The sequence below is a fragment of the Paralichthys olivaceus genome, chromosome 1 (assembly GCF_024713975.1).
Source record: "Paralichthys olivaceus isolate ysfri-2021 chromosome 1, ASM2471397v2, whole genome shotgun sequence".
Classification (NCBI taxonomy): Eukaryota; Metazoa; Chordata; class Actinopteri; order Pleuronectiformes; family Paralichthyidae; genus Paralichthys; species Paralichthys olivaceus.
In genome coordinates, this window is record NC_091093.1 from 21,392,276 (window position 1) to 21,411,312 (window position 19,037).

General features: G+C 40.1%; 1 protein-coding gene across 1 annotated transcript in view; it reads left to right on the plus strand.

The window, feature by feature from the left end:
• Nucleotides 1-18,750, plus strand: part of epha6 (eph receptor A6) — a 43,833-nt gene extending 25,083 nt beyond the window's left edge. The window contains exons 8-20 of the mRNA XM_069525174.1: nucleotides 556-906; nucleotides 8,653-8,777; nucleotides 9,335-9,497; nucleotides 10,918-11,023; nucleotides 12,006-12,076; nucleotides 13,829-13,954; nucleotides 14,414-14,599; nucleotides 14,697-14,758; nucleotides 15,439-15,648; nucleotides 15,751-15,900; nucleotides 16,033-16,226; nucleotides 16,940-17,089; nucleotides 17,951-18,750. Coding sequence (XP_069381275.1) covers nucleotides 556-906; nucleotides 8,653-8,777; nucleotides 9,335-9,497; nucleotides 10,918-11,023; nucleotides 12,006-12,076; nucleotides 13,829-13,954; nucleotides 14,414-14,599; nucleotides 14,697-14,758; nucleotides 15,439-15,648; nucleotides 15,751-15,900; nucleotides 16,033-16,226; nucleotides 16,940-17,089; nucleotides 17,951-18,065 — 2,009 coding nt within the window. The 3' untranslated portion in view covers nucleotides 18,066-18,750. The remainder of the gene's footprint in view (nucleotides 1-555; nucleotides 907-8,652; nucleotides 8,778-9,334; nucleotides 9,498-10,917; nucleotides 11,024-12,005; nucleotides 12,077-13,828; nucleotides 13,955-14,413; nucleotides 14,600-14,696; nucleotides 14,759-15,438; nucleotides 15,649-15,750; nucleotides 15,901-16,032; nucleotides 16,227-16,939; nucleotides 17,090-17,950) is intronic.
• The last annotated feature ends 287 nt before the right edge of the window (nucleotides 18,751-19,037 follow it).

The following is a 19,037-nucleotide window of genomic DNA, read 5'->3' on the forward strand; positions in this document are numbered from 1 at the left end:
CATAACTTCAGCTCTGACTTCTTTGAGAAAATTGAAAAAACAAGAATCCGAACAGTTTTATCCAAGAAACTGACACTAGCTGTTGGAATGAAATCCCGCAGGATGTGTTGAAAGTCGACCACCCACGCACCGAATGTACCTACAAACCTATCACACATACTTCAGATTCAAATTCTGCTCACTGGCTGCTCGAGGGCCAGATTGTGGTGATCGTGTGCCCACTGTCGCTTCTTCCTCTTTAAGGTCAGATGAGTGGTGTGTTCAGAGACATGTTACCGTTATGTTTAATGCCTAATCTTTCATACTTTTGCAGTAACACACTTAGGAGTTTTGCAGAATTAAGAATGCCAGCAAAACAACTGATATCATTTTTGGACTACAGCTCTGCCAGAAGCTCTACGTTGTTTCTTTTATTCAAACAGACAATAACACCTTTGAATGTTTTAAGCCATATTTCAACAATTATATTTGTTTTAGAAACTCTGCCTTACAAAGTTCAGTGGTTATCAGTGAGTTAATTCTTCCTGGCTCTAAATATTCTTTCTTTCTCTTCAGGGCCTCCGTCAGCTCCCAGGAACCTCGTCTCATTGATCAATGACACAGCGCTCTTCTTGCAGTGGATGCCTCCCATTGATACAGGTGGCAGGAAGGACATCACTTATAACATCTTGTGCCAGCGCTGTGATGGAAGTGACGGCGACAGTGGCCTGACGCAGTGTGAGCCGTGCTCGGCGGATCTGCGCTTCATCCCACGGCCGCATGGTCTGACTGGCACCTCTGTGGCAATACTGGATTTTGCGATGCACACCAACTACACTTTCCACGTAGAGGCCATGAATGGTGTAGCTGGGCTGGGGGTGGCCGCACGCTCACTGGCAAATATTACCGTCAACACGCATCAAGCTGGTGAGTTGCAGAGTTCTTACATTTCATTTGTCAAACTTGGGAATCATTGGCAACTTTACATCAACCCCCAAAAATCATTATCTGTCAGGCTCTACAATAATATATTCAGCTCTGAAATTCTAAAAAAGATTAGATTCTGCATGTATTTCCATATGTTGTACAGTATTACCTGATTGATACTTCAGGAATACCTTGTTTGCATTGCAGCTTTTAGCAACTAGATTTGTGTTTCTCTATCTTGAGCACCCTCCACTACTGCCACAGTCATTGTGTCCCTATCCAACTCAATGTGTCAGTAGGTGAAGCACATTTCTGACCTCTGAACACTTGACAGAGCCACTGTGACCTGAACCAAATCTTAATTAGCAGAGCTGAGCAGACCTGAGGTCAACCATAGCCAGCAGTCTTTAAGACACCATTGTCTTGGGCTGGAATTAGGGAAAATAAGAGATCTTAAGTTCAGCGACTGAAACTTGAACCTTATATATTAGGGCAAGAATATTGATGGAATAATTGATGGAGAAGGTGGAGATGAAGGGAGGAAAGAGAGCGGATTAATAAATTATGGCAGGATGTATGTGCACATTTTCTTCCCTTTCAGCAAGAGCTGCAAGTCAGTGGTGAGATGAATTTCTGATGAGAACAAGACTGATGCTCATCGCTCATCAGCGGCTCAGATATAAAACAGGGAATTGCGGGTGAATCGGTGCTGCATCATCTTTGTTTGCAGTAATAGGCTGCGATAATTGCATTATCACGAAGATTGTCAGAGATTATCATTTGTATTCAGGCTCACCAGGAAAAAAAAACTAATTTTAAATGAAGAAAACAACAAAAGTTGATCATATTTTCCACCTTTTCAGTTTCAGACACAACAAGACCTACTTATATGATAGATGGCAGGAACAAAGTAACTCAAAGAAGCCTGGTCTGAATTACAAAGTCTCCCTTTTGGATCAAGTCTGGGACAAAGTGGTGAGCAAGCCAGGAGTCGACAGATTGGGAATAAAAATGTCCTTTCACATGTGTCAAGTTTACTGACTGTGCAAATGCCCCCAATAGGTTTGTGTCCGTCAGTCTTTAAAATGTAATTAATAAATACCAGTTCCTTACCAACCTTTCTGCATTGGATCTCCGTAGGGATTTACTTTAGTTGTGTTTACGCTCACCTTTAATACATAGAGAATATATTAGGTCATTTCTTGTGGATCATTCTCCCCCAGTAGACAGTGCATCATTGAATTAAAGTCTTATTTTTTATAAATAAAACTATGCTGATAGGCTGTCGTCGTGCCATGGAAACCAAATGTCATATCCTATGTGTCGCCTCATACCTAATTCTCTCCTTCTGGTGAAGGCAGCCAGACTGATGGCAGGAAGTTGAAATGCTAAATAATCTCAGCGGAGGAGGAGAAGCCGCCTGTGGGGATGTTTCCCTGTGGATGTTTAGACTGGATTAACTTGTCAAACTGCCTTTCCTCGGCAGACGTACGGAGTGTGTGCACAGACAGACAGCCAGACGTGCACGCAAACAAACCATTTCATGCACATATAACATTTACATGCACGTTTGCTTCATCCATGTACTTACAGCCGTGCAGATGGTCATTTACCAGCTCCCCCCTCGTGTTGTCTGCCCCCCCCCCCCCAACACACACACACACCCATGCATGTTTAACTTCTCTCTCTGCTTCCTAAGAGCACATATATTGCTCTTTGATTAAGTGTCATTATAGAATAGTTCAATATGTATATTTACATCCTACAGCTACATCCATTAGAGGAGTATAATAATCATTTTAACTTTGTGCTTTGATAGATGATATTATAGGAATTATTCATGCTGATCATGCTTGTTTGCACTAATGTAGCCATCCTGCAGATTTTATGCAAAAAAGGGGAAAAGAATAAAGTGTTACGCTTTCACACTGTTCCCCATTCATACTGTTGTGTGCAGGTTTCGGTGGCTCATAATCTGCAGCCAAGTCCAGAGGTAATTCTCAGCATCGTGTTAAAATTCATGCAAAAAACGTAAATAACTGCCACAAATGTGATTGGACAAGTAATATTCACGTGGTATTTATTTGATCTATGCACATAGTGGAAAATCCAGCAGGAAGCTTCTTAATACAAAATAAAACCATTGAACCTTTCAAAACACTCCATGGTAGATAACATGCAAAATATTCTATAAGCTCCTCAAATCTCACTACACGTTCATATGAGGTGGAAGAATCATCGAGTTGAAATGTTTGTTGTGCTGCTGAACTTCTGTTTGGACGGACCTGAGATTGACGGGCTCATTGCCAATTAGCATGGTCACTGCGAGGTGATTCATGTAATTGACTGTGATATGATGTCAGTGATGGAATGATAACCAATCAAAAGCAGAATTAGCAATTAACTAGATTTTTTTTTAGTCAGAAGCAATAAGAGGATTCATTTTCTGTTGCCGTGTTATCTGTTTGCAAATTGCGTATTAATGCCTCATTATGCTTTTAATTATTCTAAGCCTATTAATCAGACTTACTAATAATTTCTCTTCCCAATTTGCCTGTGTGCTTGTCTAACTTTGATAAGTTGTGATGCTCAGTAAAGTAAGATGTATGAAATGCTCACTGCCTTTGAAAGTGTGGTTTAGTGGATTTATCATTGAGTTTTGTCGCTGCAAGAGCCGAACAAGATCCGTTTTGTCATGGGTTCTCAGAAAAGGCGTTTGATCATTTCAAATGCCTGTTTGTGTGTGTGCACACTCCTCCACACTGGAGCTCACTTTGGAAAACAGGATGTGGGTTTCTCTGATTTTCGGTGCTGTTGTCCTACCGGCTCTACAAGACAGCAAGGCAAAGCCGAGTGAACAGGCTGATCTGTGTGTTTATGAACAGTGAGCTGCACTCAGCTCAAAATACACTGTAGTTATTGCTCAGCAGAGCGTCTCACTGAAGATTCCTCCCACAAAGTGCACTGCAGTAGTCTGAGAGAGGCACAGAGAAATCAATGCAAATTTGTGTAAGGCTGCTGCACAGAGGTGATCACAAGAATAGGACTGTCTGTTAAAAGTCAATCTTATGCAAGGTTTAATAATTGATTGTTTGGACTTAAGATCAGACTCAAAGAGTTGACATGTGTTTTTGTTCAAGGTTAAAGCTAGTGGTTGTATGTGTGGATGAATCAAAATGAATCGACTTACATGTCTAATGTGATCAAACCATTATCATTAATGTGAGATTTAATGTATTGAACCTTTGCAGGAACGGCTGCTGGTTTAAATGGTTTTTCAGTTCAACTACTCCAGTTTACACATTTGCAGATTCAGCTAGAACTTAAAAATTACCTAGTAATTAAGTAGTTAATGAGTATTCCTATATTGTTCTGACTGTTTCCTGGTTATATGTTTGCTCAATGGTCCAAACAGTGCAATAATTCACCTTTTAAGTAGCATTACATCCATATACTGTACATACATGTGCAGCCTGTGCTGTGTGATTATATCTTTAAACTTCATACAGGTTTGAAACAAATAATCCTTCACCTCCTGATTTGACACTGTGCTGGTGCTGCTTGTTGAGTGGAGGCTGCTCGAGTTTTTTTAACGTCACTCACTTGCTGCAGTTTTTTTTCATCTTTTCACCGTTTCTTTTTGCATCTTTTCTTCCTCCTCAAGAGGAACTGGTGGCCTTGTGCTGACGATGCCTCCCCTCCAGTTCTGGCGGTTTAGCTTTTTCTTTTGCAGACTCCTCCCTGGATTTTACTCGGAGCATTACGTGAGACTGTTTCAGCAGATCCATGGGGGCATTCAATTACTTGGCTTGTTTGCCTTTCCGGGATGTTTTTCTTTTTTGATACACAAACTGCTGGTTAGTTCTTTCCTCCTATGCAAGCGGGAGAGTTAGGGCTCAGTCAGTTTGCAAGAAGGAGTGGATATGTTTTGCTGTGCATTAATCATTATTTATCGATCTGTTATCCATGCTGCTTATACTTTGAGGTTTGCGATTGGGGCAGGACATTGGGCGAGAGGTGGGGTACACCCTGGACAGATTGCCATCTTATTACAGGGCCAATATACAGAAGTAAACAACCATTCACACTCACTGTCACACCTCATTCAATTTAGAGTCTCTGTCTTTGGATTGTGGGAGGAAGCCGGAGTAGCACATAAACATGGGGGAGAACATGCAAACTCTTCACAGAAAGCCCCCCCACCAAACTTGGATTCGAAGGAACCTTTCTGCTTTGAGGCGACAGTGCTAACTGACCACTGTGCCGCCCTCCAGGTTATTTATGGACTTTTGCTATGTCATTGATCTTTGCAGTAAAAAGAGTCCTGAAGGATATGCAGAAAAATGTGGATAAGCTTCCTTGTGACTTTTGGGTCCATTTTATGCTCATGGCACTTTTTTCTGTTTTGAAGAGATCCTATTCTGCCACTTTGTCTACCTCATGATTACGTCAATCAAGAGCATGCAGAGTTCTCACATGTTAAATCCGCGTGTGAACATTTCCCAGTGTTTTGCGGTGTCCTGATTCAGGAGATTTTTACTTTGCTCTTTTCCCCTTCCCTCCCGTGGATTCTCCTCTGTTTTCATCTTCCCTGCTCTGGGAATACGGCTGATTTCTATTTATATGCTCAGATGCCGGGGAGATGCAACCTCATGGGATTTCTTTACAGCTCTCCCTGTTCTCTCTCCCTCTCTCCTTCCTTCCTCTGTCCTTTCTGTATATGTTCGAGCTTGTGCAGTTGAGGGTTAACCTATTTTTACATGTTTCCAATAAACCAATGAGACCTTATAGATTCTCAATGATCTTTAGCTGTTTGAAATGGGATTGAACTGTAATGCTAGTGATTGTTCTCTCTGAGCTGCTCATCCACAGCAAGTAGGTATCTAACTGGTGGATTGATTTATCCTCAGGCTGGGACAGAGTCTTGCATTAGAGATTTTTTAGGGAGTTTCCCCTTTCTGCAAAAAGTGTCGATACTCACAAAGATGGAAGCTCATTGACACAATGACAGATACACAACATTATACTGCATTGTGCAGATGGAAATCACCTCCTGTAATGTGATTCTTACCCTGTAAGTGGGTTATACATATTTATCTGCCTGGTAGCAACTGATGCCAAGTGAAAAATATCGCCATCACTAGTTTGAACATGACATTTATAGGAGCTGTTGTTTATATGTTATTATCAGTTTCAGTCGGATGGAAAGTACTTTGCATTTCAAGGTATATTCATGCATGACTTTGTAGATTTCGTGCTTTTATGGTTTAAAATTGAACACATATATACTCTTTATTTTGCTGGTGATGTTTCCCTGTGTTGAATCACATCAACCAAGGAGGTTTTGTTTGTTTGTTGGTTTGTTTCTTAGCAGGATTACTCAAAAACTATTGGACGGATTTCTTTGTGGAAGGATGCAGTATGGGACATGTTTTGATCCGGATCAAGATGGATCCAGGATCTCTTTATTAGTTTCTTTAACATTGGGAGATGTAGTGTTTCGATGAAAAGAATCAGGCACATTTAAGTGACCAAGATCGATGAGTGTGTGCAAGTCTGTGCAGGTAGATTGAATTGAAGGGGACTGTTGGTGGAGGAATGCCCTCCACTGACAAATACATACTTGAGTTCCAGCTTGTTCTGTTTGTTTCGAGAGGAAGTCAGTTGAATTATTTGTTTTTACTGTTGCTCATTACTGTGATGTCAACTTGTGACATTTTCTGGACAAAACATTAATTGATGGAGTAAAAATAATTGCTGTATTTACCGATTATGACAATAATTATCGGCCTCCCGTATGAATTTGTTGTTTTTCAGGATTACAGTGTAGTATCATCCACTGCAAACTCACCTGGCATTTATTTCACCTGTAAGAAGAAAAGAACAGGTTTTAATATTGAGCACTTAGTAATAATGAGTGCAGCCGACACTGCACTGGTCATTATTACACTCGAACCTGCAGTTTTTCAAATATGCCTCAGATGACATTTGCAAAACAACTCACTGGAGTTTGTTGTTGACTTGCCTGTGCAGCTTTGCGCTGTAGTGTTCTGTCAGTGAATCCTGCATGTGTTTGTTGATGTGTCTGCTGTTTGCCATTAAGAACTGCAGCAGGCAGCCAGACTGAGAGGTCTGAGATATTCCCACAACATATACTCGCTAGCAGGATATAAGGGCACATGTTACCTGGAATAACGTGGCTGACAGCAGATGTGTGATCTGGCACCGCAAAGTCTTTGATAGACAGCACAGTCCAATGATGGAGAGCCTGTTCAGGTGTGAGTTAGGAAGGATGTCGATTTAATTTGACATGATTGATGGTTTTTGTTTCCTTTGATAATCCTGTGAAACTTTGACATAACACACCATAGTTTCTTATTTGCTGTGAGTTGTTTATTCCACTTGTATTAAACTCAGGTTTTGGTGTCTGATTGTCACATATAGGACATGATTGAAAGTTTCAGATCCTCGAAGAAATGTACGTTCAAAGACATGAGTCAGGAGTTGGAATTTCTGCATTGTATTGTAAAAGTCGGACACACCTCAAATCTACATAATTGTTACCTCCAGAGCACATTTTTGCAGCAGTCATCAAACTCTTGCCTCCTGTGTGCACCATTCTCCTCTTTGCTCTTTTTTTGTTTAAACAAGTTAAAGTGGTTGAGCTGCTGGACCTTGAAGCTTGAAAATCCTGACTTCTTGACCACGTGAAAATTGTATCTTCCCCCCAATCCCTCTGACGTAACACATTAACTTTCTGAAGCGTCCCATCCGATCTGCAGCCTTCTTTGTGTCTTTCATGAGGACAGTTTAAGACATCTCTCTGTAGTGTTGGGATTAGTATTCCAACAGTGATTTGTATTCCTGCGCTCATCCTCCAGACAGCACACTAAACAACAGAGGGACTGGATCTATTATTTTGCCAAATCTCTTCAAGCACAGGCTTAATGAATAATTAATGGTAAATATTTGAATCTCTGCGAGGTGATTTTTCTGTCTCCTCAGCAACCTTGTGTAAAATATTCCCTCCAAATTCAGCAGTGATGACAGGAATGTAGAACAGTTGCTATGGGTTTGGTGGTTTGGTTAACAAAGATGTTTGCCTCAGGCCGAACGTCATATCAGAGCTGGACAGTGGAATGTTTATTTCTTGGTCTTCATTTCTCTTTTGGTATCATCCTCTAAAACTTGGTTCAATGAGGCAATCTTTCAAATGGTGACTTGAGACACTGGAGTGTTTTGCAGTCGTGTCTCTGAACTCAAGATGCTCACCTCTTTTAGATCATTGACTCTCAGTTCCACAGTCTTTTGTTCCAATTACATTTTTCAGATCAATTTTAATTCATTTGCGTATATACAAACCACAACATGTACTATCTCAATGTACTTTCCTTCGTAAGGTCCAAGATCTTTCAATATTTTAGGGAAACAGCTTCCTCAATGTGCAGAGAGAAAAACCCTGCAACAGAACCAGACTCAGGTTGGGCGGCCAGCTGCCTTGTTATTACTGATAACTGTAGCAATGATATGATAGATGAGTTTCTCGCTGATGTTTCTCCCAATGTTTTACTTTTAAAGTTGACTCTTTGGCACATTCACTAAGGCAACTCTAAGTCAATAAATTAGAAATCACGTCAGATAAGTTTCCATATTTATTTTTGTCTTGGACGTATCATGAAATTACCAGTGTGGACATTTATACTGGTGCATCTGGATTTTTTTTGCTCTCTTTGGCTGCATCATTAGGTCCTGCTCTGGTGGGCGTCATCAGAAAAGATGGGGCCACTCAAACCAGCATCGCTCTCTCCTGGTCAGAAGTGGAACTGCCTCCTTCCGACATAGTGGATTATGAGATCAAATACTTTGAAAAGGTGAGGAAGTTTTTATCAATCTAAACAGAACTAGTTTGGATTAGAGTAACTTTAGCACTGAAATGCTTCATACACGGAGAAACAACTATGGCACTCATACCTCCGCCAAGGCTCAACCGTCCCACTTTTTTATTTGGATCTGGACCAAATTGCACACACTCATCAAAACCAACCCCGAAATGGAAAATATAAAAAAAATCACCGTTTCTTGCAATGTTAAAGAAAGTGAAAAAAATGTTTTGCATCCACCCCTTGATCCAGATCTGCACAAAAATGTCGTGGGTTATTTTCTGATCCATGTCGAATGCTTCCATCAAGTTTTATGGTAAACCCGTCCACTAGTTTTTTGTGTAATGCCGCCAACTTACAAACAATGCAGATAAAGACATAACCTCCTTGTTGGAGGTAATTCAGTAACATGCATTGTGCAATTGCGATCTCTACCTGTTTACCAACTTCAGTAGTAATTATAAGAAAATAGGTTTTGATCAAACATTTAATTGCCAAAATGTGCTTTTGTTTACTGGTCATCTTATGATCTGTTTCCGTTTGTCCAGGAGCAAGAGCAGCTGAGCTACTCATCGACACGCACCAAATCCCCCAGCGTGGTGGTCACAGGCCTCAGACCCTCCACTGTGTATGTCTTCCACGTGCGCGCTCGCACTGCTTCTGGTTACACCGCTTACAGCCCCAACTTTGAGTTTGCTACTGCAGCCGAGGGTACGACTGTGGGGGGGCGTGGGTGTAAAGGAACTGTGGCTTTGTTTTGTGTGTGTTGGGAGGAATGACTCTGACATTCAGTTAGATTTGTGTTGAGATCCCAGTGGATATGGAGTTTAGTTTGAATACAACGCAGGGGGACAATAAGTGGAGTCATCTGTGCTGATCAACAACCCTATAAAATCCCTGGAGACAATTCATGGTCATTCTTTGCTATGGATCAGTGAAACTCATCAGCGCCTCCTCAGGCATGAGCCATTTATTTAAATGTTTATAAGCTCTGTAAGTTCCTGACTCAGGCTGTGTAGTTGTGCTTATTACAGTTTTCATGCACACGTAACGCTCTGGTGATTCTAACCCTGAAATATGCAGGGATGAACACACACACACATACACATACACACACACACACACACACACACACACACACACACTCTCTCTCTTTTAGAGATGAGATGTCCACCTTCATATTCTCATCCTCCCAGGACCAATACTTCTGATGCAGGTCCATTTATATAGTTTGATTGTGCCTCAACTTCAGAGTCACCTCCTCTCTCATCTCAACCCATACAGTGCAGGGAATTTGACCTTTTTCATGTTTCTTGAGTTTTATTTTATTTTATACAAACTGTTAGAGAAAATAATATTTAAGGTTTCATCACAGATGTAAAAAGATTTACTCTATACAATGGATGTCTACAAATATGTCAGTGAATACAGGGATCTTACGACCCCTCAGATTTAGTTGGGAATAAAAGAACTCAGTTACACTTAATGGTAACAGTAGCCAGACACAGAAAACCACAACAATGGAGATACAATTATATTATGAACTCCCCCGATGACAAGTCAAGTTTTAAGTTAAGCTGTCTTCAAAACATTCTTTTAAAATTCATATTTGTGCTATGAAAATAATTAGCATGTACTTGTTCTACTGTTATCATTTGCCTTTTGGAAAACATATCAATATGTTTTTTTAATGTTCTAGTTTGGTGTGACAGATTTATGTGTACCTGACTGTGCAGCCACTTTTCTACTAACATGATCACTTATCCAAGTCTGAATAAAAATAATTTATGTGTAATCTGCTTTATTTGGATTATAATACAGAGCAGAAGCAGAACAAATGCCCTTTTATATTTACTTTATATGTGATTAAAATATGGTGGCACTATTTATAGATGTGTTAAAAAATGGAAAACTGAGCATTAGGACACTGTAAATGTGGAGATCTCATCTGTTGCAAGTTCTCTAGTGATAAATACTCAGAATGTTTAAATAAGATACAGAGAAACTAAAACCATTCACCATGAACAGTGGCCATTTTCAATGTGATGTGTCAGTCCTCTCATTTGAGTTTCTAAGCTCAACACTGATCAGTCTCATCTGTTTTTTTCTCCTTCGCCCTTACTCTGCTCAGATCCTGATATTGCTGATCAGGGCCAGGTTCTGGTGGTCGTCACAGCGGCTGTAGGAGGTTTCTCCCTGTTGATCATCCTCACCCTCTTCCTCCTCATCACTGGACGGTAAGAGCCTGTGTGCCTCGCTGGTCCTTGGTCCTGGTTCCTTTAGCTAAACATTAATACCACTCACACACACACACACACACCTTTGTGCTTCACATAATCTCCAGAGTGAAGCTACAACCTGGAAGTCTGTTGATAGACTCTCTTTTGCCACCAAGCAGACACTCTTATTTTCCAAATGGCTGAACCAATTTTCTGCCTAATTACTCAGCATGTAAGTACCAGCGGTTTGCTCCATTCCATTAACTTCCACAGGTTAACTCAGACTGTTGTCTTCAGTCTGGTTCACAGGACTTTACTGTTAGTGGCACTTATTAATAAACAGTGAAAAATGACTTGTTGCAAACTTTGTCTGGGTTTTTACTTGTTTTAGTAAGTAAGTTTTTAATTGTGGTCTAAGCTGAGGCGATAGTCTTTGGTTCAGGTACCTTGTCATTGGGCCTCGTGTCAGAAGAATCTTTCATTTTAATATACGTTATGATATTTAGTCAAGAGTAAGATATTTTAATTTAGAATTCAAGTGTTTTTCCCATTTGGAGAAAGATATATTTGTTAATGTATATTTATTTGTAGACTACTTGGCCTTTTCAAACAGCACCAACCTTTATGTTTTTTAAAGCCTGAAATGTATTTCAAAGTTGGGAAACGGACGAAAATCGCCAGAAATAATTAACTTTTTGAGCAGAGACATGTTTTCAAAACAAAATGTGAGTGATATAACAGGCAGAAGCCTAAAAGTTTGTTTTGGAAAAAAATGTTTATTTTGAACAGTTTTAGGTTGTTCACAAATAGCTTTTCCACGTTTTCTCATAAGGGCAGTAAATAAGTTAGATAGCATACGTTTCTGCTGCTAATTCACTGTGTTGCATAGAGAGGTTTATCAGCAGAAAGACATACGACAATGAGGGAAACGGCTGTGATGTACAGAGGTGTGTTGTGTGTTGATGAGTGTACTCTGTGGTAATCTGGTGAATTTGTACAGGTGTCAAGGCTACATTAAAGCCAGGATGAAGTCAGAGGAGAAGAGGAGGACTCGCTTCCGCAGTGGACATGGTAGTGAACGCAGTATTTATTTTGTGTGTGTGCTGATATTACCATATTGCAGAGGTATACATTTATACTATACCTTTATCTGCCATGAACAGAAAGGTCAAACTAGGTTTGAGTTCAGGACGAAACAACGTTTCCATAGTTTGTCCATTAGAGAGCGCTGACAAGTACATTTTTTAATAACTACATCACATCAAACTTAATGAATAGTTGTTTACCTTATGTAAAAGATTATTTTATAATAATCCTGTATATAAACTGTAAACCCGGATAACAAGTGTACTTCAAATTCGAAGTTATATGTACACAAACAATTGAAGTTTGATAGCATTACTATTACACATTACACATCAAGTGTTTTTTATATATAGCTTCATATCGTCTTATATATTTTCCTCCAGTGAACAGACAGAGTTTTGCTGCTCATACTTTTTTCTCATTTACATTTTTACTCAGTTGTCAGTACAAATACACATTTATGATTCTTTTCATCAGATATTGTGAAAATACTTTGAGCTGTTATAGTTTATTACTCCTTCCACAGTCTGTGTTTGTTGTTTGTTCTGTGCTGTCGTGTGCTGCGGAGGCTTCAACTCGGCAGGGGGACGCCAGCAGGCTCAACAAACGGCTGGAAAAGTCTTGTTCTATTATAGAGTTGAGCTCAGACACTCAGGAGACAGAGGCAGAGCATCGACTCCAAAATGGAATATTTTTCAGACAAAGCCTTCAGACCTGAGCAATACGAGCTAACACGGCTAAAAAGTACACTCGGTCCCCAGCTCATCTGCACGAGGTGTAACAGGGGCTTCTTCAAGTTATCATTTGTGCCAGTTATAATGCGCAGCGCTCAGTGTGACATCATCCCCAGCCTCTGCCACAGAGGAGCATGTTGAAGTCTGGCTACCTGCAGTGTCTTTATACACGAAGCTCTGAGGCATTTTCTCAACACTTTCTGTCTCTTTTCTGCTCTTTTTCTCCATCATTCCACAAAACAGCAGAGAAACCTCATAATAAAAAAGAAGATACACCAGCGATGGAGTGTAGTTAAATCAAGAATGAACTTCTCTGGTACAGTCTCAACAAAAATAAAACATTAGCTTCATTCATTAATTTGTTTATTCATTCATTCATTACCTCTTTACTTCTGCTTAAGGGTTTTATTTTGAATATATTTATAAGACAACCTCATATGAGAAATTGCAAAGTCAAACAAATGTTGTGGAGCAAAACGAGTTTATTTCCTATAAGTCAAAGACCATATATGTGTGTAGACCGTATACAGTGCCAAGTTAAGCCCTTTAACACTGTGATGCACTTCATCATCTTATACTGAACTGTAGGCCTACTGTACAGGTGATTGCTGTGTGTTATCAAATGTAATTCCATACTTTGTATACACTGAACAAAGCACATTATCTGTATCTGATCTCATCTGTATTTATCTATAAGATCTGCACATATTTTTTACTTTTAAACACATCAGGTCCAATGTTTCCATCCATCATTTATAAATCTGACATGACTGTACCATGTGTCTATAAGATTCAAAAATGTCCTCTGCAAATATGCTCTGCAGGTAAGCATCTGTAAATCTGCCGTATTTAAAGGGTTTGAGTTGTGTACCAATGTAGAAAATATGCTCCATCTGTTATATGCTCCAAATTCTTGTGAACTTGCTCCAGGAGGACTGAGTAGAGATTCTACTCAAAAATCATGTGTAAAATATTACACTATGTTGTGCTTCTTGTCTTCCAGTCCCATTTTCTGGAATAAAGACATATGTGGATCCAGACACATATGAAGACCCCACTCAGGCTGTGGAGGAATTTGCTAAAGAGATTGACCCCTCGTATATCTGCATTGAAAGAGTGATTGGTGCAGGTAAAATCCACAATAATCATTAACTTCTGATAACAAGTGATCTGTAATTTGGAAGAAAATATTATTTTGCACATGCCATTATCTTAATCTGTATTATTTCCTAAATTGGTATATAACATAAGCATATGTAAAATTTCCCAGTGATAGCTAACCTGCACCTGTGACACATTTTACACAGAGTTACAATTGTATTTTATGAGAAATGTTAAACCCCATAAAGTTTTACTTTTAAATTAATATATCCTCTTAGCAAGCTGATTTTGAAGTACTTTATTATATTGTACCTCAGAGGAGCAGATCCACTCCTGCTGACTGTGAGTAATAATGTTTGATGGTTCACTAAATTAAACAGATTGGGTTATTCCATCCATGAAGGTGTCTCCCATTTGTAGGTTTTTTGTGACATGGGCGCCATCTGATGGAGGCGGTGTGCAATGACCTGTTTTCAAAACATTGCAGGTGAATTTGGAGAAGTGTGTAGTGGTCGTTTGCGTGTACCTGGAAGGATGGACATCGCTGTGGCAATAAAGACACTTAAAGGTGGTTATATGGAACAACAGCGGAGAGACTTTTTACGTGAGGCCTCGATCATGGGACAGTTCAACAACCCCAACATCATCAGGCTGGAGGGAGTCGTCACTAACAGTAAGCTCTGTTTGAGTGTTTGTGCACACATGCATCTTCACTTTGGTCTCTTTTCTCTGTCCACCGTTCAAATCATGTCTCTCAACATTTCCTGCAGGCAGACCAGTGATGATAGTCGTGGAATACATGGAAAATGGAGCACTTGATTCTTTCCTGCGGGTGAGAATAATATATGCAATAAACAGATGAAGAAAAACAGGTTTTAATTATTCTATTTAGTTATTTATTCCTTTTTTAAATCTGATGTTCTTGGTGGTACTCACAGTGGTGAATACATGGATCATATCAAGGACCCTCAGTTGTTTTTGGAGAGATTCTTGGTGCAGCTCACATGCAAACAGCCACACCAAAGAGCTTGAAGCACTAAAGAAACATCTCAGTACTATAGTATATGGGAGGGTGCAGATAACAAGTCTAGGTCATTATCAGCCATATCAATATTGTTATCTTGAGAATTGAGATTGTCTCAAGGCACATGACAGATGCCAGGAACTGGTTGGCCCCAAAACATATAACACTCCTGTTACTTAATGCCTGGAGTCATTATGTCTTCACATCGTCCGTCCAACCCGTCCAGAAATTTGAGGTCATGGTCACTGTGACCTCACAAAACCATGTTTGCCTCGTGAATGCTTTATTTTAAGAATGCCTCAAGAGAATCCTTTCAAATTTGGCACAAATGTTCGCTTAGATTCACAGATTCAATAATTAGATTTGGGTGGTCAATGGTCATGTTTATGGCCTTTTGAAGTTAGGAGATATTGTCTTCATCACACCTTATTTGTCCTCTCTCTTTCTCACACCTTATTTGTCCTCTCTCTTTCTCACACCTTCTCCAGACTCGTGATGGTCAGTTCACAGTGCTCCAGCTGGTTGGTATGCTGCGTGGCATCGCAGTGGGCATGGACTACCTATCAGACATGGGTTATGTTCACAGAGACCTTGCCGCCCGCAACATCCTGGTGGATGAAAACTTGATGTGTAAAGTGTCAGATTTCGGGATGTCCAGAGTCCTTGAAGATGACAGTGAAGCAGCCTACACTGCAACAGTGAGTGAGGATCGAACAGCTGGTGCAGAATTGTGAGGACTTATGGTGCTGAGCCTCTGATGGTCTCCTTAACAAAACTTCTCTGTCACCACTGTTTGTAAGGGAGGAAAGATACCGATACGCTGGACGGCACCGGAGGCTATCGCTTATGGAAAGTTTTCTTCAGCAAGCGATGTGTGGAGCTACGGCATTGTCATGTGGGAAGTGATGTCATATGGCGAGAGGCCCTACTGGGAGATGTCCAATCAAGATGTAAGATGCTAATCAAATTCAAAATTCCACAGCCACTCAGGCTTGGTGAACACAGCATGTGATTTATACTGTATATATCTTATATGAGGAGTATAACTGTGTGTGGTGGATACAACATTATGTTCCTCTCAGGTCATTTTATCAATTGAAGAGGGCTACCGCCTGCCAGCCCCAATGGGCTGCCCTGTGACACTTCACCAGCTGATGCTGCACTGCTGGCAGAAGGAGTCCAGCCTGCGGCCATGCTTCAGCGACGTGCTCTCTTTCCTCGACAAACTCATAATCAATCCCAGCAGCCTGCTGACGCTGGTGAATGATGTTCAGAGGTAAGTATCGATTCACACAAACACTGTGAGAGCGTTTGCGTGTTTTGGTCCAGTAACTACAAGTTGTGTGACCTTCACAGTACAATGTAGTGTTATCCAAAGCATAATACTGTATATGAATATTTCCCACCTCTGATGCTGCCATTGCTTTTAATTTCAGTAGGATAGCATTATTGTAAGTTGCTTTGCATAAAAGCGTCAGCGAAATGAAATGTAATAATGTAATGAGTAATATGAACATCCTCTGGAACAAAATACGTGTTGGAGATAAATAAGCCTGGAGGGTTAGTGAATAGATAATTGTGAGTTATTATAGTTTGGCAATGCAGTTCCAAGTAGAATCTGTTCGGTGAACTGGCGCTTAAGGAAAGCATTCTAGGTTGAGCATTATCTGACTAAGAGTAAAGTGTTTTGTGGTATATTTTTTGGAATATCCAGCCTATAAGAACAAGGATATGGATAATATATGGAAACTTGTAGAGTCTACTGTAAATTACTTTTTTTAATGAATATTATAGTGTATGAAGGGATTCACTGCTGATCTTACAAGTCGCTCAATGTGGATTTAACCCCAGACTGCATGAACTAAAGAGAGAGAGATAGAAAGTTCTGCATGTCGGAAAATGGTTTGTAATAATTTAGATACAAGGTTTACAGCACACAGCTTTGAATAGGATTGTACTTATACTCTGCTTAAATTTCTGTTTGTCTAGTTTTTCCGAGTCCCCGGAGGACATGCCAGATTACCCTCTGTTCATCTCCATCGGTGACTGGCTCGACTCCATCAAAATGTGCCAGTACAAGAACAACTTCCTTGCAGCAGGATACACAACACTGGATTCTATTTCAACCATGAGTGTAGAGTGAGTGAAGCCGAATCACACAGAGTGTAGCTGTGGTATCAAAAAGCACATCAACAGAAGGGAGAGGTAGTAGAGTAGGTATAGCAGCAAAAAGAATTTTGGAACATTGGAACAAAGGGACGGTTTTATTGTTCCAATAATATAAATGATCTTTATCTGTACCATAGACTGTATATAAAGACACCTCCACTTCCTCCAACTATCCAGAAATGAAGCCAAAAAATGTTAAATAAGTCAAAGATGCCATTTAGAGCCAGAGTCTGTGTGGTTGTGATTTGAGGAAAAGAACTGTGTCGGATGTTCCTTCAGTCTCAGCTGTCAACCATGACAATGCAGCCATTTTTAACAGTATCTATCATAAGATAAAATACCTTCAATGACAGAAACTATCGTATAAATTTTTTTATTTTTTGGGCTCCCTGACTCTATCGTTAAGACAATGCAAGTGTGAAATGGAGAGAGAGAATTGTAAAGACCCTAAGCAAAGGGCCGGGTTTTTTGTTTAGTCCATTTCTCATCCGCTAACGTGGAGGAGGCAGGGTTCATGGTCTCTAGTAAAGCCAACCACCAGGTGGCAATCAATTTGGCTTCAATTTTGTGGATCCGTCATGTCGGCCATCTTTATCTACAGTCTATGATTTGTACAGCTTGTGTGTATTATGTACCCTTACTTTAAATGTTTTTTCTTGTTTTTGATGATAATGATTTGATATTTACTGTGTCCTGAATTTAAAATTGTTTCATTAAGAGGCAGCTCATACTATTTTCTTTTTCTGCTGTGCTGAATGTTTGCCTTGATCTAATACATTTGCTGCTGTTCTATGATTATTCAAACTGTATAAATCTTCTTCTCCCCCTCAGTGACATCAGGCGTATTGGGATCTGTTTGATTGGTCACCAGAGGAGAATCATAAGCAGCATACAGTCTCTGCGTCTGCAGCTTCACCACATCCAACAGAGTGGCTTTCAAGTGTGAGGCCACTCCACAAAGACAGACTTTATAAGTGTGTTTGTGTGTGTGTGCGCGTGCACTGAGCTGGAAACAAACCAGCGCTCCAACACCAGACTGTTTGGTGTAACTGACACCGCACACTGCTTGTGAGAAAGGAGTCCACCACTAGACCACATCTGGTCTAGTTATAACACACTCATCATCCTATGGATCATTATCAACACAGCCTCCACAACAACCAACCTCTGTCTGCGTTGGCCAAATGCGGTCTCTATAATATCTCAGCAATCACGAGCATTCACTTGAATTTAGGACATCTTCTCTCCAGTGTCTTTTCAAGTGTCCACCGATACCTCTTCTCTTTCCTAGTGACAATCCAACGGTTTCTATGGACTTTGAAAGGTCTCCAGTCTGTTACCTCATGACCAGAGAGGATGTGGATATAAGACGGTAACATGGGGAACAAAGTGTGTGATTTTAGTAGCTACCTTTCCAGCTGGATTATGAATTGATTCACCAGAAGTAAAGATTGACAGAATGATAAATACAATCATGTTTTTTGAACTGAAGACCGCTGAATGTCAAAAAGATTTTTTAGATGTGTATGTTCTATCCTCATGATAATGCAGTATGTCTTGTACAAAGGGTCTTGTGAAAGTCATATGTTTTATTCAGTATGTTTGTTCCTTAATAAACAAGCCTATTTTAATACTTTGTTTTCTCTCAGACTTTAACCACCACAGGCCCCAGACATCAGTCTCTCATGGACATTAGCACAAGTATCCATGGATGCACGCCGTCTCTCTCAAACACACATTCACAATTACAGCATCCTCTTAATTGTCACTTGAGAGACTGACACGTTTTCTGGACATGAAGAATTGTCAGGTGAGTTTGTCAAACAGTTGCTGGAAGGTTAATGATGAAAGGCTTGATGGTTAACCAAACAGTACATTCCTCTTTGTTCTAAATCTAATCTTTTGGATTACATGTGAT